The sequence below is a fragment of the Xenopus laevis genome, chromosome 6S (genome assembly GCF_017654675.1).
Source record: "Xenopus laevis strain J_2021 chromosome 6S, Xenopus_laevis_v10.1, whole genome shotgun sequence".
In the NCBI taxonomy this organism is placed as follows: domain Eukaryota; kingdom Metazoa; phylum Chordata; class Amphibia; order Anura; family Pipidae; genus Xenopus; species Xenopus laevis.
Genome location: NC_054382.1, coordinates 83,194,453 through 83,219,703, shown reverse-complemented (window position 1 = coordinate 83,219,703; position 25,251 = coordinate 83,194,453). Strand labels below are relative to the sequence as shown.

At 37.5% G+C, this 25,251-nt stretch overlaps 1 protein-coding gene across 6 annotated transcripts in view; it reads left to right on the top strand.

Moving 5' to 3' along the window:
• The window catches only part of carmil1.S (capping protein regulator and myosin 1 linker 1 S homeolog), a 157,788-nt gene that overhangs the window by 116 nt on the left and 132,421 nt on the right, over nucleotides 1-25,251 (top strand). For 2 of the 6 annotated variants that reach the window (XM_041567764.1, XM_041567763.1), the window contains exons 1-2: nucleotides 631-1,174; nucleotides 8,113-8,210. In XM_041567764.1, coding sequence (XP_041423698.1) covers nucleotides 1,135-1,174; nucleotides 8,113-8,210 — 138 coding nt within the window. In that variant the 5' untranslated portion in view covers nucleotides 631-1,134. Of the gene's footprint in view, nucleotides 1-628; nucleotides 1,175-8,112; nucleotides 8,211-25,251 lie in introns of those variants that run through there. The other 4 variants (XM_041567765.1, XM_041567767.1, XM_041567766.1 and 1 more) reach the window with 4 other exon arrangements.

Genomic DNA, 25,251 nt, shown 5'->3' with positions numbered 1-25,251 from the left:
TCTGGGGGGGGGGGTCAAGTTATTTACATGGATGTTTAAGGGGGGCCCTGACCACAAACGTTTTTTTATTGGGGGGCCCTGACCACCAATATATTTTTATTAATATGTGGAAACCCTAGCCACCAATGTTTTTTTTTTTCTACTGTGTGGTGGGGGTGGGCCTGTGGGGTGGGGAGGGCACAGCCCAGGTGGGTCCAGGAAATTTCGTCGTATGGGGCCCTGCAATTTCTGATGGCGGCCCTGTGTTCCACTGTGGAACGTCTTTATTTTGTAGTTGCAATAGGGGGTGGCTGGCCTCTGGTTATGTCACCTTTATTACATTATTTACATTTTAGTCATTGCTTGGTACAGTGTTGTACAAAAGTCATTTAATCCATGACTAGCAGGCTATAAACGTTGTATGTTATGTTACCCAGGTATAAGCAGAGGGATATTACAGTTTGACCGTGGGCAGTGATTTTATTCATGTCTACAGTTTAAGTGTGGAGTTTATCTAATACACAACTCCGGCGCTCAGCTTGCTCACTCAGCCATGAAGTTCGCACCCTGAGGAGGTATTTTTTGCTCTTTTTCCTTCCCACCCTTCTAAGTCTCGCGAGCTACGGCGTGGGTGCAGGTGAGGGACCAGCTCAGGGTGCCACCCCTCCCTCCGCCCGTCGCTTACTCCTAATGGAACACCCTTCAGCCTGTAGGTGTGCTGCCTGTAGCGGCTCCCACAAAAGCGAGGAAGGGGGCGCTGTTGCGAAGAGACAAGGTGCGTGTGTGCGAGTGCAGCCCAGTGAAAGAGAGACTGCTGAGGAAATCCAGCTTTAGGGAAGACAGACAGAGACCTGCTGTTATCAGCCTCCCCTCCTCCTATCTGTCTTTCACACCCCACCCCCCTCTCTCTGGCTCTTTAAGCCTCTCCCACTAGTCAGTGCATGGGATTTTCTGAACCGGGATACAGTGTATTTCCTGCTTTCTGCTATTAATTTGGGGCATGGGAGGCTGCTGCCGGGGGTATGTACAGTACGCAGTGACATCATTTGCCCCTTGTGCATCGGATTTGCTGTGTGAGACCTTGAGGGATCTGTGTGGTGGAGCAGCTGGCTGCCTGCTACTGTTCAACCATCAAACACAAGAGGGGCTGACAGAATGACAGAAGAAACCTCCGAGGTCCCCAGAGAGTTGCTAGGTAAGACTGCTCTTCCTGGATGTATCACACTAAGCACCCACCTACCCCTATTGCATACATTGACTATGTGTCTGTATATATATCTATGTGAGCACATGCCAGTTGCACCAATAGGTGACTGGGGCTTAAGTCATACAACAAGAGTGGCACCTCCAACATATCTGTTATAATTATATATATATCTATATATATCTCTATATCTCTCTCTCTCTCTCTCTATATATATATATATATATATATATATATATATATATATAGTACTCCAAAAGTTACACACACAGCGAATCAAATCTATTTTAAGGTTTATTACAAAAATTGTTGATTATACATTACATCGACGTTTCAGTTCATGGTTTAGAACCTTTCTCCAGATGCTTATCCATGAGAAAGGTTCTAAACCATGAACCGAAACGTCGATGTGATGTATAATCAACAATTTTTGTAATAAACCTTAAAAGAGATTTGATTCGCTGTGCGTGTAACTTTTGGAGTACAGGATTTCACAATCTACACACAGCACCCAGCTAATGACTTGTGAATGACGTGTGCGGTCTTCAACGGTGGATATATATATATATATATGTATATATATATATTTATTTATATTTATAATAGATATCTTGGAGGTGCCACTCTTGTTGTATGACTTAAGCCCCAGTCAAAAAAAAGGTTAATATACCTATTGGTGCAACTGGCACGTGCTCACTGGCTTGCCTGGCACATCTGTAATTAAGTTCTTTGACTGAAGGTGACTGACTGCACCTCCACTTGCCCCTTTCAGTGCCCAATGGGTTAATGAAGTGGGAGTGACTGCTCACCTTTGTATGCTGGGGACTAAAACCTCACCAATGTTTGAGCCGCATGGATGAAATGTATTGACAGCACTGTAAATCTACAGTAGTAACAGCATGGAGTTTATTTTGGGATCAGAATGGATTTCTGTAAACATAACAGTCTCAGCCCCCTATGGGGATTCCTGCTAATGGCACTTAATAACAATGCTGAGCAGCTCCATGAGGATAATGGTGCCAGTGTATATTATCCTGTGTGTGTAGGAAGATCCTGCAGCAAATAAATTGCTGGCAGAAATCTACTATAGATTAGGCACACTTAGCAAAAAAAAAGAGATTCTTCATTAAGAAATGTCCAAGCTCTGGCTCTCCAGCTGTTAAGCTTGAACTTCCCATCATTCCCCAACTGGGTATTGTAGTGCGACAGTGTAACACGCAAATCAGACATTCCACATCAGACATGTTTGTTTACATGCTCAGTTGTGTTTCTGTGATGTACTGGACACGTTTACGGCTCCCTGGGGGGGGGGGGTCAAAGTCCCATGAAGGTGAGATTTAGATTTAGTCTTTAAGATGGTTTATCAAAATTCAAAAGCTCTTCTTGATTTTTCTCTGTAGATCAGCATGCATGATCAATGATTGAGTGGTTCTTAACTTTTTGCTGTCAGAATATATATATATATATATATATATATATATATATATATATATATATATATATATATATATACAAATATTAACAAACCGCACTCCAGGGTCTTTGTCCTCTGTGCAAAAAGGTGAGACTTTATTTCAACGTTTCGGCTCCATAATTCGGGCCGTCATCAGGAAGTCGGCCCGAATTATGGAGCCGAAACGTTGAAATAAAGTCTCACCTTTTTGCACAGAGGACAAAGACCCTGGAGTGCGGTTTGTTAATATTTGTATATATAATTTTGTGGAAGCCTGCACCCAGGCATTGGACCAAGTTGGTTGGGAGTGCACCAGGCCGGATCTGTTCTTGTTTATATATATGTTTATATATATATATATATATATATATATATATATATCTATATATATATATCTCTTTTGATTTTGTATGAAAAATGTTTGTGCATTGTGCACACCAGTGGAGGAAAAGTATTAATTTTTGCTCCACAATCTGCTTTCTGTTTGTGTGCTGTCAGGCTGATCCTGTGCCTGTCAGTGCACTTACTTACAAGATGTTCTGCCTTCAGCTTAATGGTGTAAGTCTATTGCACAGTGTAATAGTGGCAGTGTTTTGTGGGGTTATATTTTGCAAATGCTCAATACCCTTTTCTGCTGCCAGTTTTTCACCTCAAAGGAAACTGCCTGTCAACCATGGTTGTTTTCTTCCAGAAAAATTCAAATTGCATGTCTTCAGTTCAAGAAATAATGCAATTTTCATTTATTTAAATGACACATAGCACAGACGGGTATCAAATATTGCTCCGCCAGTTTAGAGTGCTCATCTGAGGTGACTTGGCACCCTCTTCTGCTCTTTTCTGATCACATGCTATATACTATAATAAACAGACCTTAAGCTGGCCATAGATGCAAAGATCCGATCGTACGAATCATTGTACGATCGGACTTTCTCATCTCCCGACCCGCCACTAACCATTCAGATCAAAGTCTTACCAGTCAGATAGTTAAAGAACAGATCAGCAATGTTTTGCTCCTGACAGCAATCGTACGATATCTATGTCCAACCAAAGCTAGTGACAGTCTCCCACTGAAAATCGTACGATCGGCAATACACGCAGAGATATTATCGGCAGCCGACAGAAATTTTCTAACCTGTCCGATCGACCAAACGACCGATCTCCGCCGGACGAAAAATGTCGGGACTCTCCACACACGGTTCGAAAACCGTACCAATCCTCGATTCGTACGATCAGATCTTTGCTTCTATGGCCAGCTTAATATTGTTACTAAACTCTACTGTGTTTTCTGTATGGGAAGAAATCGCTTTAACACTGAACTAAATAAGTGGAATCTTCCCTGTATAGGGTGCTTCTGAGTCCAGTAGCATACTTCATGTGTGAGGAGAGAGAAAAGGAGTACGGACATTTTAATTAAAGTGCATCCTCTTCCAATTCTTGGCTCATCTGCTTACCCTAAAACTTGCTGGCATAGAAATGTTATATAACCCAGCAGTAATTCCATTGTCAGATGTTGTGCTGCAGGCAACTAAAATGAGTCAGAGATGACTCATACTGTGTTCAAAAATTCCAGGAGAAAGTCACAGATCGTACCTCGAACGAGGATATGGAGAGAAAAAACAAGAAAAAATATACAATTTAGCGTTCTTGATTAAATTTACACCTCAAAGTGATTACATTCACACACTATCAGTGAGTTGCTCAAATTGCCAAGAGAAAAGGAATTAAGTTGGCCATAGACGTGTGTGGAGAGTCCCGACATTTTTTCTTCTGGTCGTTTGGTCGATCGGACAGGTTAGAAAATTTCTGTCGCCTGCCGATAATATCTCTGCATGTATTGCTGATCTTACGATTTTCAGTGGGAGACTGTCAATAGCTTTGTCAGACATAACTATCGTACGATTGCTGTCAGGGGCAGAACATCAGCTGATTTGATCGGAATGGTAAGACTTTGATCTGAATGGTTAGTGGAGGGTCGGGAGATGGGAAAGTCCGATTGTACGTTGATTCGTACGATCGGATCTTTGCGTCTATGGCCAGCTTTAGTGTAAGTGATACATACTTCAATCACCATCAAGTTAAAGTGCGTTTGTGCTGAGTAAGAGAGAGAGGTTTTACAGGTTTTGAAAATGTTAGAGTATAAGGGGATACCCACACGGCCTGTGTCCCCGTTTCAGTGCTTGATTATACTCACAGACGTTCATAATAAAGGCTTGCACATCAAATTTGGACTTTTTCTTCCCAGATCCTTCAAAGTTTTGAAGTTGCTGAACTGGAGAGCACATTTGGTTTGAAACTTTTAATTGTAATTTTGTATTTATGACTCATACTTTGTGCCTTATGGCTTCAAGCACCTCTGGGTATTTGCTGTGACTTCTGTCTTTCCATATTACAAATGACCTGTCATTAAGGCATCCATAAAACATAAGCATATACAAGTATAGGGTCTATGATTCAGTATGCTTTGGACCTGTGGTTTTTCTGTATGACGAACTTTTCTTTAATTTGGATCTCAGTATCTTAAGTCTACTAAAAATAATTTAAACATTAAATAAACCAAATAGTATTGTTTTGCCTAAAATATGGATTTAAGCAGCTTAGTTACCCTCAAGTACAAGTCACTGTTTTATTATTGCATAGAAAAAGAAAATCAATTAAAAAAAAAGAAAATAGAATTATTTGCTTTACATGGAGTCTACGGGAGATGGCCTTCCCATAATTCTGAACTTCATGGATAAGGGAAGCACAAAGCTTCTAGGTTTAGAAGCTTGCTAACTGGTCCCATACCTGTATAGGCATATGCTGCTCTTTTAATATAGTGCAGTTTTTATGTGTATATAAATTACATTTTATACTTAAGCATTGTTGTAAAATTGTTTGTTTACTTTTAAAGTAAAAACATTGATGACCAAGGCTGTTAAAGAAAAAATCTGGTATTCAGTAATATTTGACGATTGGTCAATCTTATTATTTCTTTTGCAAGGCACTGTGCATGGGTCATTCTTAAAATTAAACCCTGGTGTCTAATGTAAATAAGGAACCCTTGATAATCCAGGTAGGCAGAAGTGAAAGAGATTAAATGTGTCAGGAAATTTGTTTCAAATAAATCATTTCAAAGAGAAAAGGCTCATTAACACATTTCAAGTGACAACTCCATCCATGCAGAAAGGTAAACTCCTGAAGATATTTGTTATTCTTCAATTAGTCAACAAATGTAGCAGTTTATACATACAGGTCTATTAATCTTGATGATAATTCAACAGGTTTTTTTCAGTGAGCTAAGAGAAAAAAGTAATGTCTCCATTTCTATCATATAAAATGCTGTAAACCAGTGTACCAATAACAGGGGCAGTTACATAGTTACATAGTTAAATTGGGTTGAAAAAAGACAAAGTCCATCAAGTTCAACCCCTCCAAATGAAAACCCAGCATCCATACACACACCCCTCCCTACTCTTAATTAAATTCTATATACCCATACCTATACTAACTAAAGAGCTTAGTATCACAATAGCCTTTGATATTATGTCTGTCCAAAAAATCATCCAAGCCATTCTTAAAGGCATTAACTGAATCAGCCATCACATCACCCGGCAGTGCATTCCACAACCTCACTGTCCTGACTGTGAAGAACCCCCTACGTTGCTTCAAATGAAAGTTCTTTTCTTCTAGTCTGAAGGGGTGGCGTCTGGTACGGTGATCCACTTTATGGGTAAAAAGGTCCCCTGCTATTTGTCTATAATGTCCTCTAATGTACTTGTAAAGTGTAATCATGTCCCCTCGCAAGTGCCTTTTTTCCAGAGAAAACAAATTATGAGGGTAGACTGTCAAGGTTGGGGTTGTTTTCTCTGGAAAAAAGGCGCTTGCAATTTAGTTGCACGTTTCTGCACTCTCTCCAGCTCGTTTATATCCCTCTTAAGGACTGGAGTCCAAAACTGCTGTGTATGCTCCATCTCTAGTAACCTGTACCAACTATTCAACAAGTTTTTTAACAGGTGACGGGTGAATGCTAACACCTGTGCAAATCTTTTCAGCAAAGTTGTTTCACCAGTTGTGTAACAGATAATTTGCTTTATGTAATTTTAAATATTCCAACGAAATGTAAAATGTACTGTAAGATAACGATAAAGGTATCATGCTAATTGTTATGCATGAATATGAGATCTTGGCCTCATTCAGTATTTTTTTAAAAACCAGAAAGGTGACAGATTTGTGCATACAGATAAAACAGGTTCTGTTAAGGTGGTCATACATGGGCATATATGCTCGTTTGGAGTTTTATCGTTTATAGCAGCTGGTCAACTCCAGAATATGGGTTAGACGGATTGCTGGCACAATGGTGTTTATAGCAGCTGGTCAACACCACAGTGTGAGTTAGACAGAGTGCTGGTGATTTCTTTTTGGTTTTCATGTACAAATTGTAGCCAAATATTGCCTATAGCTGCCATTCAGCTTTAAAACAGGGAATTATTAATAGATGTATGTTAATTAGCTGGGTCCCAAAAGCTCCTTTCTTTTTGATTATAGCCCCTGAGTTATGGGGAAGTGCACCATGGTCTTATTACTCCATCACATTGTCTACTGGGTGACTTGATTTTAAATGCACTACAAACTCACTCATATACAATGAGGGGCCTTGACGTGGCACGTGAGCTTACATATTTTGGCCAAAGTGTGCTACTAACACCTAATTTTTTGTAATAATTATTTTTAAAGGTAAACGTGCGTTGGCAAATTTTCTCTTTCTCTTTGTGCTCGTTTGGAGAGATTGCCAAAGGAGCGGATCTTGCCATAATATACCCATGGCTAACTACCCCCCCGGGGAGATGCCACATACTCCATACTTACCCCTGTCTGCAGATTCCATACTTCCATACCGATCTTGCAGTCAGCTTACCGAGGACGCAGAAGATGGACTTGTGGAAGTTTGCTGGAAGAATCTGCGGCGAGGGGTAAGTATGGAGTATGGGGCATCTCCCTGGGGGGGGGGGTAGTTAGCCTGGGGGGAGGAGGGAGGGGGTGTACTTGGAGTGGGGGGTACACCTGGGGTGGGGGGTATGGTTTTTTTCCAGAACAGGTTGATTTCTCCTTTAAGACAAACCGTGCATCATGTCAGAATCTTGTTTGTGCACCAGAATAGGGGACATGATGTCCATCCCCATGGCCTGGCTATACAATTAAATGGTTAAGAGAACTGGGGAATGTGGGGAGAGCAGTGACATCTAGAAAGTGCTGAATGGAAAGTGAAAGTTATTGGTTTCCCCGCCTCTATGCCTAAGGCATGAAGGAGGGGCAGCCAATATTTGATTGACAGCTGAGATTTTTTAACGAGTTTACAACAGCTATGAATGCTTTAATAAAAAAAAGAATTTGGATTTCATGTTTAATTTGAAAAGGACTTTTATTATACAAATTTTTATGTCTGCGTGACAGGTCCACTTTAAAATAGTTGTTTTTATTTTCATTTTTTTTCTTATAGAAAGCATCCGGGATATAATTGGAAGAAAAATTAAGATTGCTGTAAGGAAGAAAGTAAAACTTGAGCTCAAGGGAGATAGAGTTGAAAATAAAGTTCTTGTAAGTATTATAAATTGCTTCACAACTGCTATTTTATTTCACGAACTGTTGTTTTGCATTAAAAATTAAAATTTTGCAAAATATCCAACCAACCAACTGGGAGATTCGGGGCGGATCTCCCAGTGTGACCTTACCCTAAAAGTTAAATGCCATTATGATAGGAATTAAATAATTTACAACATACTAAAAGTTAATTTAAAGCAGAACTTTCCTTATGAAGGGGGCATAGTGTTAAATATTGATATTGTATTATATACCTTTTTAAAGTTCCTTTTTGTGGTTCTTTAATAAAAATGTTCCCAAAAACCTTGCTGGCACTCTCCATCCGCTTCCTATTTGGCTGCTTTCCCAAGCTGTGCAGGAGAACCTTTGGCTCACAGCACTTGGCTCTCTAGGATGCCCGTTAAACAGCAGCTGGATGAACCTAGACGTAAATTATCCTTTCAGAGCAAAGATTGGTTACCTACATACTTCTGAGATTTTGGGTTTAAAGATGGTCATACACTGAGATTTGCTAGTTTGTCAAGGTCTTCCATCTATGTCCATTGCCAAATTAAATTTATCATACTGAGAACCATCGGACATTGGCTGCATCAACACATGTTCCTTGTCTGACATGGATTTCACCTATAGTTATCTCCCTGATATTCAGCCAACTATGTGTTGGACAGGCCCTTCCAAAGGCCCATACAAGGCACAATAAGTTGCCATCTGAGTCTTGAGGGACAGAGTTTATCAGCCCATTGTATAAAAACTGAACAGTAGAGCAACTTGGCTACTATTTTCCATAAGGAATGCGCATTATGCTATTCATGCAACTTTTGCCACATGGCTTTCATGCATAATGAACAGAGATGGCAGATATGCTAAAAAATACTCATTATAACAATAGCTTAACTGTTGGCAAAACTGTTGTTTATAATGCATGTACTGTATTATGAAGAGCCTGTAAAAAATGAAAATTGATGACCGTATCATTTTAACTTAGACCAAAGAGTTTCTATAGGGAACTCCAATAAAGTTGCCATTTAAATATTTTTAGCCCAGATTAATATCAGGTGCAATTTATCATTCATCATTGCCTACATGATAATTGTTATTTTCAATACAGGTATGGGATCCGTTCTCCGAAACCCGTTCTCCAGAAAGCTCTGAATTACGGAAAGGCTAATTGCCTTTTCTCTGTAATAATAAAACAGTACCTTGTACTTGATCCCAATTAAGATATAATCAATTCTTATTGGAAGCAAAACCAGCCAATCACGTTTGTTTGAAGTTTACATGATTTTCTAGTAGACTTATGAAGATACAAATTACGCAAAGCTCCGTTATCTGGAAAACCCCAGGTCCGGAGCATTCTGGATAACAGGCCCCATACCTGTATTACAAAAGAATTAGATTCCTATATTTTCACATCAGGCAAACTTGCTTTCATAAAAAAAAAAAAAAATGTTATCTGGCAGGCAGAGTAGGAAATGAGCAGAAAATTTCATCTATAAGCCAACATTTATGTAAGAGAAAAATGTTGAACAGTATTGTTTTAATGGTCAAAAAGAAAAATATAGAGACAGAATAATAAAAAAGCGAGATATGACAGGTAGGTACGAATAACTTCTTTCATTGATATATATATGAAAAAACATTCTCCTGCTACTTTAGGGTCCATCAAATTAAATTAAGATGTACCCAATGCTTTATATATCTAATATAAGTAATTAAAAAAAAACTAATGCCTTATAATTTTAATTTGTTTTGAATGCTTCTCTGAGCATGTATGTATTAAGATATTGTTGTTGTTATTCAGCATATCCATTGTTTCCTGTACTGCAGAGGCGTGAGTTTGTACTTAATATTTGCAGGGACATGAGCAATGGGGAGGGGAACTTGGAAGATTTGGTTGCTTTACACTTTTTCTGAGATTTTTTTCTATGACCAAAATCAGCCCCTACTACTTATGGGAATCAAAAGTAAAATATTTTTATTACTGTTATTATCCTTTATTTATATGTAGCAGTGGCATAATCTGCAGTATTAGCATGGACAATTTTTACACAGTTGTTGCCTGAAAACACACCCATACATCAGAACACTATCTGCCTAGCTGCATCTTTTGATTGGGTCTGCAGCATCCGATGCTTTCATAGTTCAGATGCCTCAGGGTCTGCATTGGGGAATGTTGCTTAGGTATTCATTGTCTCTCTGTTTCCACCTAGTAAAAACATAATTTTCTAAAAGTTAAGGAAACAGAAAAAAACAGGTGTTACGAAGCAACCTTTACATGATAAACTGAATGAAATTTTTTTTTTTACAGCTGAGTATTGAATCCTTCACAAAATATCTGATCATATACCAAACCCATGCCCTCATTTGCATATTGAAATTAGAGAAACAGTTTAACAATACATTGATTGTAATAAAAAAAAAAGTCTGGTCTGTTTTAATGTAATGAATATGAAACGGTATCATCTAAATCATACATCATTCCATGTAGGGTTGTCATCTGTCTAGTTTTGACCCGGACAGCCCTGTTTTTTGAAGGGCTGTCCTGGTTAAAACTGCCTATTCCCTATGATTGACGCGTGGATCTGCCAATCGCCATGTCATAGCCCTGGCCCTGATGTCACGACCCAGGGCGTCACGGCTCCCCCCGTTAAGTCAACTCCCCGCCCCCTTCCTGGAGTCAGATCGGGCAAAAGGTGGCAACCCTAATTCCATGCCAATTAAGAGATAATTGTTAGGCTGAAAATATATCCTACTAGCACTAGCATAAATGAGGTTATCACCCTTTTGTTTACATTTTTATATGATTTTAATGACTGTACCATTATTATGGTTTTTCTAAGGTTTTAAAGTGAGATTGATTTGTGTAAAGGCCTTTGAGTATACAAAGCATGCAGGCCTAAGCAGAATTCCAGCTTGTTCCCTACAGGATGCAACTGGGAGCCATAAAATGAGGATGCAACTGGGAGCCATAAATGAAAACCACACACAATTTGTTTTATGTATAGTATATGAAAAGTTGTTGCTCTATCCAATACCCTATGGTTTTAGTCTTTGTTTTGTTACTTAGAAGTGAGAGGGAGACAGGGGAATGTTATTAGCAGGGAAATCATGATGGTAGAAGCAAAATAAGCAAGTCCTAAAGGGAGATTGGTATGGTTATGTGTCTCCACTTGTCATTTTCACTCCCACATTCCAGCCCCCTCTTGCTGTCCCTGAAGTACAGTATGCTGTTTTGTGATGCTGGCTAAGCACTAATCCACAGGTGAATTGCACCACAAAAGCTTTGAAATAAATCTTGAAATAATGCATGTCCTAGTCCTTTGGCGTAATACAATTTGATACTTGTTTTGCTCAATTTGTATTGATGGTATTCTGGAAATCCAGCATGCAGCCCACCAGTGTGTATATGTAGAGCATTGTGATACATGGCGACTTCAGCTCCCCTGTTTCCAATTTATATTGTTAGCAAGTAATGCTCTTGTTTTCCTAGCATTTGTGATTGCATTATCATCTTACTTCACCCTAGTGACCATCGAAACACAAATAATACTTAAATAATGAATAGTATATGAAATGTAAAAATATAAAAAATGTAAGTGTATGTTTTTGGGTGACAACTGCCTGTTCAACCAAGGTGCTTCCCACGTTGACCTTAATAGTTCAATGTGCTGAAACTGTTCTCGCTCTGAGGTATTTTTAAACTTGCCTAATACTTATCTGGCTAGTTTTTGTGCAGAAACCTGTCAGGGAGGAAGTCAGAGGGCACATGCCCTGGGAGATAAGCTGCCTATATAGTCTGAAAGGACCGAATCAGCAGCTTAATTCTGCCCGTTTATGGCCAGTTTAACACAACACAAGAATAGAATAGAAATGCTTTATATATTTGTTGCAAAAACAGTGCCAGGATCATCAGTGTTAAAACTTGGAAGCTGTATGGCATTGAACAGGTTTCATGATGGCAGCTATCTCTGAGCTTGTGGTAGTACTGTACAATCGTAACACTTCCAGTGTATTGCTTTTTGGCAAGCATAGTTTTTGCCATTGAATGTTCTTTCCCTAACTTATATTAAACCATTCAACAACTGAATCAAAGTAACACAGGTTCTTGGCTTAGAAGGACCTTTTCTACCCACATCTAAACAATAAGGAAGAAGATTCTGCTGGGGTTCTTGATTCTTCTCATATTAATAACTAACTCACACTTGTTTTACTCATTGTGTATTTCGCTGATGGTGAAGAGCTTATCATTATTGTAAGGACTTTAAGTTGCTCTTGTAGCTAACTGCGATGACAGGCTGCAGGAGTGCATCAATCAGTTTCCTATTCTTTTGTGTACAGTTCCACCCTCTGTTTCTATAATAGTTATAATATTAGAAGTTTAAAAAAAATGTCTAGAAAAGCAGCTGGTGGAAATGATAATTATTGTTGTCGGTGCAATTATGTGAATATTACCCAGTACTTGACTTCTATCTGCAACATTATATGATTAACATCTATTTATGAGTGGATCTTCAAATTATACAGGGTCATATTGAGCTGCCGTTCCTGGCTTTTCACCTAAAATTATCCTTTTGTACTGACATAATGCAGGTATTTTTCAGTTAGGTGAAATGCTGAAATTAGTCTGTTGTAAGTATGGACAACAGAATATCTGCCTTCTCTGAATGTTGATGTGCAGTCTGCATTTAGGGCAGGCAGCTATTCTCATACCAAAAACAAATTTATTTCACATATTAATATTCAGATACTGATCTTTCTGGCTGGTGTAAAAAGTTTAGGATTAATTTTCAGGCCTTAAAAAATTATATTTCTAAACTACCTGTAGGATAGCCTAGTAGCAATACAGAACAGTACCAATACGAAATATTGGTGTGCTTGGCTTAGTCTATAAATAATGAAAATTAAGGTATTTGCACCTGAGGAAGGGGTGGGTCCCCGAAAGCTTGTGCCACAATGTCTGCAATAAATAAGATGAAGGCTTAAGCCTGTGTGAACTGGTGTGCTTCTTCCCTTTGCATAGTTTGTCTATAAATAAACATTGTAAGGATGTGAACTGGTTGGGAACCCAGAAAAGGTATCTTGTAATTTTATACTCCTTAGTGAAGGGGATGTAATACTGCCAGCAGTGGCCTTCATCCAAACCCTTTATGGGCCCAGAACCTTCTAACTTAATAACCTGGAGAAAACCCGCAACACTGCTCAGAAAAGACTGCACAGACAAAGGTACTAATTAGGTTAATTGTAGACTCATAAACTAGGCAGGCAAGAGGTCAGGACAGGTGGCAAGCTTTGTGGGTTAAAAACAAGGTAATACAGCAGAAAATAACTAGTGCTTATACAGGTATGGAACCTGTTATCCAGAAGGCTTGAGACCTGGGGTTTTCCGGATAACAGATCTTTCCCGTAAGGATCTTCATACCTTAAGTTTACTACAAAATCATGTGAAAATTTAATGAACTCAATAGGCTGTTTTTGTTTCCAATAAGGATTACCGTATATACCCGAGTATAAGCCGAGTTTTTCAGCATCCAAAATGTGCTGAAAAAGTCTACCTCGGCTTATAGTCGGGTCAGCGGTACCCGACCCGAGTAGCTGAGATTGCAGTCACTTTTAATCATTCCTATACCAACAGTACACTTGGGGAGAGACTGCAATATCCCACAATGCCCTCTGTTGGTTATATGAAAGAATAACAGTGCGCCCTCTGTTGGTTATATGAAAGAATAACAGTGACTGCAATATCACACAGCGCCATCTGTTGGTTGTATGAAAGAATAACAGTGCGCCCTCTGTTGGTTATATGAAAGATTAACAGTGACTGCAATATCACACAGCGCCATCTGTTGGTTATATGAAAGAATAACAGTGACTGCAATATCACACAGCGCCATCTGTTGGTTGTATGAAAGAATAACAGTGCGCCCTCTGTTGGTTATATGAAAGATTAACAGTGACTGCAATATCACACAGCGCCATCTGTTGGTTGTATGAAAGAATAACAGTGTGCCCTCTGTTGGTCATATTAAAGAATAACAGTGACTGCAATATCACACAGCACCCTCTGTTGGTTATATGAAAGAATAACAGTGCGCCCTCTGTTGGTTATATGAAAGAATAACAGTGACTGCAATATCACACAGTGCCATCTGTTGGTTATATGAAAGAATAACAGTGACTGCAATATCACACAGTGCCCTCTGTTGGTTATATGAAAGATTAACAGTGACTGCAATATAACACAGCACCCTCTGTTGGTTATATGAAAGAATAACAGTGACTGCAATATCACACAGTGCCCTCTGTTGGTTATACGAAAGATTAACAGTGATGGCAATATCAAACAGCACCCTCTGCACATGGTAGTGGGACAGTGGGACAATGCACACAGTAATCCGTTTGGCAATTCTCTGTCACCATCAACTTTGCAAAGAAGTCCGATTGATCGCTGGGGGGGTCGCTTTGGCAGAATGTGCGCTGCTGGGAGACAGGGCTGTAGTTGTGTCTAGGCTTATACTAGAGTCAATAAATTTTCCCAGTTTTCGTAGGTAAAATTAGGTACCTCGGCTTATACTCGGGTCGGCTTATATTCGAGTATATACGGTAATTATATCTTAGTTTAAGTACAAGGTACTATTTTATTATTACAGAGAAAAAGGAAATCATTTTTAAAAAGTTGGATGACTATGGGAGACAGCCTTTCCTTAATTCGGAGCTTTCTGTATAACAGGTTTCCAGATAACTGATCTCATAACTGTACTATCTTTACCATTTTTTACTTCCACTGTGTTGTTCAGTTCTAGGACACATAGGGCTATAGCTGTTCCTCACATGGAAACTATAATGATTCCCCTAACTGAAAAGCACTTCCCATGGTAATCTGTAGTGAAATCTTGCAGTATATAAATAAATTGTAGTCTCAGACATTAGTTGGAATCAAGCATTACCAACTCAGTTAATTCTTTCAGTAACTACAAAGAGATTATCCACACACCTGCGGTCAGTTTTAATCCAAATTCCATCAAATTTTTATCAAAATGCATTGAATGACCTATTTAGATGAAGTGTATTTGATTGTACTTGGTCCTATGGACACTTGAGTGTCTAAGTTTCCTGCAAGACTAACCAGATCCAAATACCCTTTGTCTAAATTAGAGCTGTCTTGCTTTACAGTTGTGTTCAGTTGTGTTAAAAAAAAGTGAATAAAGCTCAGAATCCTTATAATGGCTTTTATTTCCATACATACAAATTGGGAACACTGCACATTCTATTCCAAATCAAACATGAAGAGAAAGTTATTATTTCCCTGTGCCTTTTATTGTTGTCATTTAAAACACCAAAGCTAGCGTTTCCTTCTTACCTCAGTCATGCAGGGAGATATCTGCCTGGTTCCTATGCATTTATAGTTCATACATTTTAAAAATAAATGTGAAATTGTATAATTTACCTGGCTACTTTATTATCCTTTCTTGTCAGATAAACCTTTCTCTGTAATGTTCTGATCAACTCCATGTTACTTGTGTATCCTGAAACCACCATGGTTCTGCAAGCACTAATGAATAAAAAAAAATGACTGGAGAAATGTAATAATACCATAACACTATACATACAGATAATTAGGCCTGTCTAGTCAACACTGTGAAAGCAATTTTACTGCTTAGTGCTTTTCATTTAGAAAGATGTGTTTTCTGGTTAATTTTTGTCTTTCTGAAATACTGCTTCATGTATTTTTTTCCCCTACCCAACAGGAAAAAATGCACTTATGAAAGAATTCATTTTTAGGATTTAGAGCTGAACTAGAGTAAAATTTCAACCACGTAGAGACATGTCTCCACAGGTCTATGTGTACATAGACATTTAGGAGCTACTGAAGCAAGTTAAACAAAATGTGTATTTGAGGGAATTTGGAAAATGGTTGCACAGTTTGTCAGATTGACCCCTTGGGCTATTGTATCATAATTGATTTGTCTGGATTGCCTCCTGTTGCACATGATGAGGTGGTAGATGGAAATGTTAACAGTGCTTCACCTTACCATTGCTTCCTGTGAAAATCGATGTCAACCATGTCTGTGCTACAATTTAGCGGTCTATGTGCATGTTCAAATTGTAATATATATAACCAGTTGGGCAGTAGGTTAGTTGGTAGGTTAACCAGAAACTGACCCTTGTTTGGCATCCTTTGATGTCTCTGCCTTATATAACTAGATAGATAATTTAGCATGTTTCATGGGAGGAACAGGTACATACACTTAGAGGCATATTTATCAAGGGTCGAATTTCGAATTCATGTGAGTTTTTTAAACTCCCCTTAACCCCCATAAATTTGAAATTCGACTAGTCGAAATTCGTTAATAAAATCAAATTTTTTATCTCAAACAGATTTAAACGACAGAAAAACTCAAATCAAATTGGATTATAAAAAGAGGATTTAAGTTTTTTTTCTCCGAAAAAAAAAACTCGAATGTCAGGAAGGCCAGAAACATCACCAAATTGATCCCTGGACTGATTGACTTATACAGTAATTCGGCAGATTTTAGGTGGTGAATAGTCAAATTTGAGTTCTTAAAGGGCCAGAGTATGATAAATCCCAAAATTCAAATTTAAATTCGAACCGACTTTGGATAATTCACAATTCGTATTTGAGAGTTTTGCCAAAAAAAAATTTGAAAATTAGAATTTTCACTTTGACCCTTAATAAATCTGCCCCTTACTCTAAAGGGAAAGAAATAGAAAAATAACTTCAAGTTTCACAAAGCAAAACATCCGGTATATGTCTAGGAGAGGCTCTCTTTATACTATTTGTAAGGTCTCACTATACAGCTGCCTGTCACTGAAACATCATTGCATCAATGGCCACTTCACAACTCAAGGTCAGGATGTGAGTGAAGTATCAGTTCTCCTTTATTCATATCATTGATTGGTGCTTTTAGCATTGATACAATAATTCCCTTTTTTACCGATTCAATGTTTTTTGAAAATATGAACACTATTTGACTCATCATGAACCTTTCTGTCACCTGAAAAAAAAAAAAGACAAACTCAGATCCATTTAGCACTCCTTTAACTTCGCTCCGGGCTTGTTCTAGCATGTACTCCAGTAATTTAGTAGCACAGCCACACTTGAAAAATGTGTGGTTTCAGGAGATGAATAGAGTGACTGGCATGAATCCAAAGGCCTAGCTAAGCAATGTTTTCTCTTTGTACATAGATAGCATTTCTCCTTGTTTTATTTGCTTATGGTTCCCAACTGCATTGAAATGCAGCAATTAATGCTGGCAGTGGTCTGTTTTATTCCTTTAAAGATTGGAATAGCAATCGTGCATGGGAAAAAATATATATAATGTATTGTGGCATTGCTTAAAGAGATATTATACTTAGAATAATGAAGGAAGAACGTAAATATAGGCATATAGTTGCAGTGTGGATATGGAGGTGTGAAGGTATGGATGAAGATTTGAAGTCTGTGGATTGTGATTTTTTTCATATTGCACCTTAGTCTATGTTGCACTTTTGTGAAACGTTTATCAAACCCATCTGTTGGCATAATGGTCTATGTAGTGAATAAATAGATAAACTTGGACTATAATCTTCATGGGTCAGGGACCTCCTTTCAACTGTGACACAAAGGGGCAGATTTATCAAAGGTCGAGTTACGAAGTTATGGGAAATTTTTTTATTTTGAATAAATTTGAATGCACTCTCAACTCGAGTGGGAGGTTATGTATGAAAAAACTTGAATGTCTAATATTAGATCGAATACGAACTACCGAAAATTCAACTCAAATTTTCCTCTGAAAAACTCTGTCAGGAAGGCTCTTAACATCTTCAAATGGTTCAACGGATCTCTGCCATTGACTTGTACATGAACTCGGCGAGTTTTAGGTGGCGAAGGTCAAGGTGTGATAAATTTCAAATTCTAATTCGACTTGGTGATTTAAAATTCGAATTTGTGTTTTGACCAAAAAGAAAATTAGAGATGTCAAATTTACAATTCGAACTGTAATAAATCTGCCCCCTAATCTCTGTATATTTTATACTTCTATATTATATTATTTTACTTATTTATTATTAGAATATACTGCTTCTTCTCTCTGTGTGTACTTTTCTACAATAAAAATTTCAATTCTCTGTTTCCCAGTAGTGCTATTTAAATAAAGTTATACAAATATGGTGTTCCCACCTAACCAGAGTACATGTAGTCACTGCATATTTTTATAGTTTATGTAAATACCGAATGCCAGCACAGTTCATATTATAAGGAAACATTTCTTTTGGGTTATGTGAGAATATTTTGTCAATTCTTACTGGAGTTTCTGTATATTCCCACCTATTCATGCATTATATCCATGTGAGTGTGTAGAACGCATTTTAACAGGCTTTAATCAGTGGGGCCAGTTGAATGAAGTAAGACTCTGTTAGTGGCCTCCTTTCCCAGAGTATAAACAGGAAGAACTGGCTCAAGCATCAGACTATCCTGTAATGTCTGGCAGAGCCTGGGCGGGTTGCTTCAATAGGCCTTTTCTTTAGTTCTCTTTTTTAGTGTTTCTTATTCATAACCAATGGCAACAGAAATGTGCAAAGCAACAAAGACAGAAAATGTCGCGTAATACCTTCAGAACTTAATGTTTTCTACGGCTTCTTCTGCATTTTTTCCCTCAAAAAGACTCTGATAACTACCATACAAGGAAAGTATTAACCTGTTGTTGGAAAAACAGTTCCATCACAGTTAACCTTGTGACTGTGTCAGGGAAAACCTATAAACTGTAACTCCTGGCATATTCTTTTATATGATTCTTGTAATATTGGAATAACCTCCAACACTTGAAACAATGTAGAAAAAAAATATAATTTTGTTTTGTATATGGTACATGGTAGCCTTATTCAGAAAGATGGGAGGTTATATGCAAGTCAATACAGGGAAGCATTGCAGGAATGTATGCCTATTATCTAGAAAACAATATTGATCAGAACAAAATACACTTTTCTGTATCATCTGTCCAGCCACAATATGGAAACCCTTTAATGCAGTTTGCGATTGAAAGTCTATGAGTGAGAAATCATTGAGAATGCCGTAAAACAGAAACATTTTGTGATTTGGTTAATAAACTGTTAGAATTAAATATCATTTATTGTTTTAGGAATAAAAAAGTAGCCTGATGTTCTCTAGTGCAGTACAGTAAGATAAAAACACAATGTGGCTTTACTTTAACAACAATCTTATTGTAATTTTAGCAGATTTAAACGGACACTGACACTTCTTAGGGATAAGTAGCAGTGACTGTCTGATATAAAAATACCACTAGGACTGTTTTTTCAAGCACAGATCCGAGTATCTTAACACCGAGGCACTGAAGCAAATTTGCCCACAGTATTCAAAATTGAACCGCAGAGTTGTATGTGCCTTGTGCTGGGAGTTTCCCTATTGCACAAATTGTTATTTGTTATCAGCACTGACAAGAACTCACTGCAAATAATGGGACCTTTAATCCATAATGCTCAGGACCTGGGGTTTTCCGATAACAGATCTTTCTGTTATTTGGACCTTCATACCTTAAATTTACTAGAAAATCATGTAAACATTAAATAATCCCAATAGGCTGGTTTTGCTTCCAGTAAATATTAATTATATTTTAAGGTGTTCATACATGGACAGATTAAAGTTGCCGATTATGACTGATGCCACAAAGTAGAAAGCGCTGAATTGTCAAGAATGTTATTGTAAAGTGTAGCAGTAACGTAACATTTTCTGGAACTTTTTCAGGGTGCTAGCCCTAGATCTTTAATATTCCTTGCTGAAACAGTGTTCATCACACATTCAAACAGGTAGTGTTCTCCTTCTACCAAACCCAGGCTTATCTTGGTCAAGTCCAGTTACAAACACCTTTAGTGTATTTTAAGGCTTGTGTCCAAAAAAAAAGCATATTGCCTAGTTGTTCCCTAGACAGTTTGAAATGCAGCAATGATGTTCAGGAACTCGGCAGTGAGTTTTTTGAAATGAGCACATGATTGTAGAAATGTTAACTGTGTACAGAAACTTTTGGTTATGAAGTGGGGTGTCCAAACATATATCTCTATTAATAAGCATTGTATGATCAGACCCCATTGATTGACTGCAGTATGATGTGCAAATAAAGGCCAAGATTTGTTATTTGCGATTCTCCCTTTGTACTGAAAACCATTGTAATAATTCCATCAGTGGGTGGGTGGCATTGAAACAGTACATAGTTCCCAGACACTAGCATTCCCTCCCTCTAATAGTAACTAGTACACTATTTTTGTTCCAAAATATTTCATTAAAAAAATCTTTAAATAAATATACAGATTGTGTTCGAATAAGATCCGGTTATGCCATATATAAAAACTTAAAAAAACATAAAAATGTTCTTCTCTTTTTGAACTGAACTGTATTGGATGGGAGGGGGACACTGTGATGTGCTATGTGTTCTATAGACTTCCATGCCTTTCAGATATTGGTGACTGCAGCATACTTTCAATAAAAAATAAGAATTGAAAAGGAGCAATGTCTACGTTTTTAAAATCCTTGTCACATGATACTGACTTGTGACTTAGTACAGACATTAAACCTCAAACCTTTTTAAAATTCCTGTGTTTATACATTCTATATAATTTACTGTACAGAGCTGTACATTTGTTTAATTAAGTACTATTGACCCACATAAATTAGGGGAAAATAGTATACTATACATAATGCACCTACCTAAAGTTTGTACGTACCTACAACAGCAATGATCGAGACCATTAAAATTGTACAGAGGCGCACCCCATTTTTGATTTTGTTCGGCTATCTTTTGCATGTCAGTGACACCGCACATGCTCAGTGTGGTCTGGGCTGCTGTTGAAAATCTAAGCTTAGGGATCATCTCAAATTTCAGCAGCTAATGAGGTTCACCCATCTCTGGAATGTCAATAAGCTACATTGGCTCAGTGAGAATTCTAAGCCTGAAACAGGAGTTTCGTAAAAATAAAAAATCAGTGACAGAAAAGCTTCTGAAGCATACAGCTTTGTAATTAATAACCCATAAGTGGTTTAACATATCTGAAGGCTCGGACATAATGACTCTTGCCCAAAGACTTGTGTGTTGATGTAACCTTGCTGTTGCCTATGATGGTAATTAATAGGAACATCCTTTCTAGTGTGTTTCTGCATTATCATATGAATCTTGTGAGAGAGAGAAAAATTGGAAGAATATAAAATTATTTGTCTTATGGTTGTGGTTCTAGCCTTGTACCATAGCGATCTTGAATTTCAGCAGATAAGCATGAATGATCTCCTCTTAAATGTAAGTATTTCTTCCTCGTGCTCGGGTTATCTCCCTAAATCCAGTAAACTGGCATGAATATATAGGGGACATTAAAGGATCTAGATTCACTGCATGGTGAATCTAAAGGGAAGTGCAAGAAAGAAGCCGCATTGCACAGATCTAGTTCAGTCACCACCCTTGAAACTTGAAATAAACACATACAACATAAATGATTCCTTAGAGTAGAGGTAGCTCATCACTGGACCAGAGAAAGTATCCCAGATCCTTTCAGATTCAGGTTTGTCTTGGCCACTCTCACATCACTACACACCCTCACAAAATTGTGTGCTCTGACTCCTTCTGAGAGTCCTGTTGACACTTCTGTGCATTTAATGATGGGGAAGCTGATATTTGGTTACAAATTACTTACAATAGGAGCTTTGGTTCCTAACATTAGCAACAATGTGGAAAATACATTACTTTTATATTTACAGTAGGGATTGCCAAGTTAAATGCCTCACTATTTAGATTTACATGTGATACGGTAACATCCTTTTTCTGCTTGTTATAGTGCTTTATATAACATTGGGTCCTAAGAGCTATGTATTCTTGATTTCTTCCTAACATATATAACAAATATACAACAAAAACAGTAAGTAGAGCAGTTGGTATATGCTTACTTTATAGTATTTTTTTTTATAAGAACAGTTGATATTTAAAATCAAAAGTCTGTAATTGACAGATAAGGTTTCTGCAGTCATGTTTATAATTTTACATTTAAATGCATTGTGATTTCTTCGTCATAAAACCCATGATTTGGTAATACTATTTTAGTCAATGTTCCTCATGTTCCGACATAAGCTTTCCACTTGTTGATGTTGCTGATACTGCCAAAGAAAACAAGCAAGCCAGACTGTTACATGAGCTGGATGTTGTTTAGTAACAATAACACCAATATTGGCCAGCCAGATAAATGTGAATAGAGTCACTGCTGAATGAGTCATATAAAGGGAAAAAGAGGAAGCATCTGGAAAAAAAAACCCTTTCTCTTTTTGTACTAAAAGAATTGTTTGCTTTTAGGGCAGTATCACATGTACATTTGTTTATTTGAATTTAAAGAAATGGGCGTCTGATAATGGCTAGTCTTGTAGTGGTACTGATATCAGTTTTTTACAGGAACATATTATTATCACTTTAGAAAGCATACTGGTACCAATACCTATTACCTACCATGGTTGTCGACGCAGCAGTTATAAGGGGCTTGGGAGGGGTGATACAGAAACACAGATTGGTTGGGTCATTGTTTACATTGGTGCTTCAGCCAATCAGGTTTTTGCCCTGCCTCCAAAGACTTAGGTCAATAGCTGAAAATTGTTGCTGATGAGTAACAGGTGGGACTTGTGAGAGATATGCTTATTTTTCATGCAGACAGAATTGAGCCTCTCGGCATTCTCGGTATCTACAGGGCCATTGATATAAAGTAAAAGCATGTTTTTATTGTAAAAAATTAAAATGTAAACATCTCCATAGGCCCTATGCATTTCATGTCCAGTAGGCACTTGGCAAAAACGCATATGGCCAATAATTTTTTTATTATGCTGTGTGAAATGGAATTTGTTGAAAAAAGTGCAAAAAGCTGTGTAAAATGAATGGCAAAGGCGTATGTAGTTTTCCTATTGTGTGGGCTCGAGGTTTGCGCAAACACTAAAATATGCTAAAGCTGCACCGCTGATTTTTGTGGATCCACCTGTCCACTGTGTTCAGATTTAAATATTATATATATATGTATATGTATGTAGTTTTCCGCCATGTGGATGCCAGATTTTATGCCGTTATTTTAAATTGGTTCTAAGAAAAAATATGTAAAACATTTTATGCTTTTTTTTACATGGTAAACCCTGCCGATGTGTGGTGTATTATCCCACAGTTTTTTTACACAGCATAAGAAATATACCCCTAAAGTGCCGAGGCCCACTTCTATCTGCATGAATACCACTTTATCGCTCCCCGAGCTGAGGACCTGGTGCTTCTGGACCACTATTTCTACTTTTCAGCTGGGAAACTGAATATGTCTAGCCTCATGTCAGATTTCAAAATCAAATATAAAAAAAAAATATGTTTGCTCTTTTGAGAAACTGATTTCCGTGTAAAAATCTGCTGGAGTAGCACTATTAACTGATGTGTTTTGGAAAAAACATGTTTTTCCTTGACAGTATCCCTTTAATATATTTTAAGATATTTTTGTATCTGCACTTAAGTTCTGTTTGTTTTCTTTCTTTTTTAATTTTCTTTTTTTTTTCTCTCGAGGTGTCACTCCCACTAGTGTTTTATCAGTATGTATGTTCATAGGGTAAAAGCTTTCATTTCATTTTTTTAGTGAATGAATGAATGTTCCTGCATTCAGCATACTGTAAAGTGCAGTGGTCCTGTGCTTCTGGTTTTACACAAATTGTGAAGTACTGAAAGAGAAATCAGCAGAGTAACTGAATACTGGTGCTAACGTTGTGTAAACTGAGATCCCACTAAGAGAATAAAACTGGGTTACTGGATCTTGGGAATTGCTTACAGTAAATGGACTTCTACACAGATAATGTGACAGGAAAGCACTGGCCAAGATTTAGGAGGATAACTAAAACCACTGATAATAGCACAGTCTATACTTCATCATAGTATATCATTGATGAAACAGATTTTTTTTAAACTGGACATAACACAGTTGAAAATGGCTTCCCTTGATATATAATTAATAGTATATATATATATATATATATATATATATATATATATATATATATATATATATATATATATATATATATATATATATATATATATATATATACACATACACACAAGTGTGGATATATGGCTCTGGACTATTAGGCTGTATTTGTGCTATAAAACCAGCCGTTCTGGATGCATAGTTGGCCAAAGGGACATAAAGGAGTGATTTGCATGTCTCCGTCCATGATGCCAAAAAATAATTTTTGATACTATGCCAATCAAAGCTAAAGGATTAAATTTTTATCATTGTTAACAGCCATTGACGATATTACACATGTTATTCAATAAACATATTATTTCCTAATTATCCAAATGCATGTAGTACACCCAAAGTTTAATGCCTTGATTTCTGTAACATGCTTTGAGTGAATATTATCCCTAAATATAACCTAAAAAAAAAATCCAAATTATTATGGAAATTGTTTGCTACTAAGCTATTTGACTATGCTTCATCTGGTGAGAAGTAAAGCTTCATTCACAAAATTCAGTGGGCTTAGGTACATGACTACTGTATTCAGGCATGATAGCCCCTGTTGGGACATCACTGAAATCCCAGGTGCAGATGCTCACAATAAAGCAGTTTAGTTTAGGTAAGGAATTCGTTATCCGGAAACCCATTATCCAGAAAGCTTCGACTTATGAAAAGGACATCTCCCATAGACTCCAATTTGCTCAAATACCTAAAAACAATTTCCTTTTTTTTTTTTTTTGCAATAATAAAACAGTACCTTGTACTATATCCAAACTAAGATATATAATTAATCCTTATTGGAAGCAAAACCAGCCAATTGGGTTATAATTAATCCTTATTGGAAGCAAAACCAGCCTATTGGGTTTATTTAATGTTCACGTGATTCTCTAATAGACATAAGTTATGAAGATCCAAATTACAGAAAGATCTGTTATCCAGAAAACTCCAGGTCCTGAGCATTCTGGATAACTGGTCGCATGGCTGTACTTGTTTAGCTGGAGAAAGGCTGGCATTGTGCATGCAA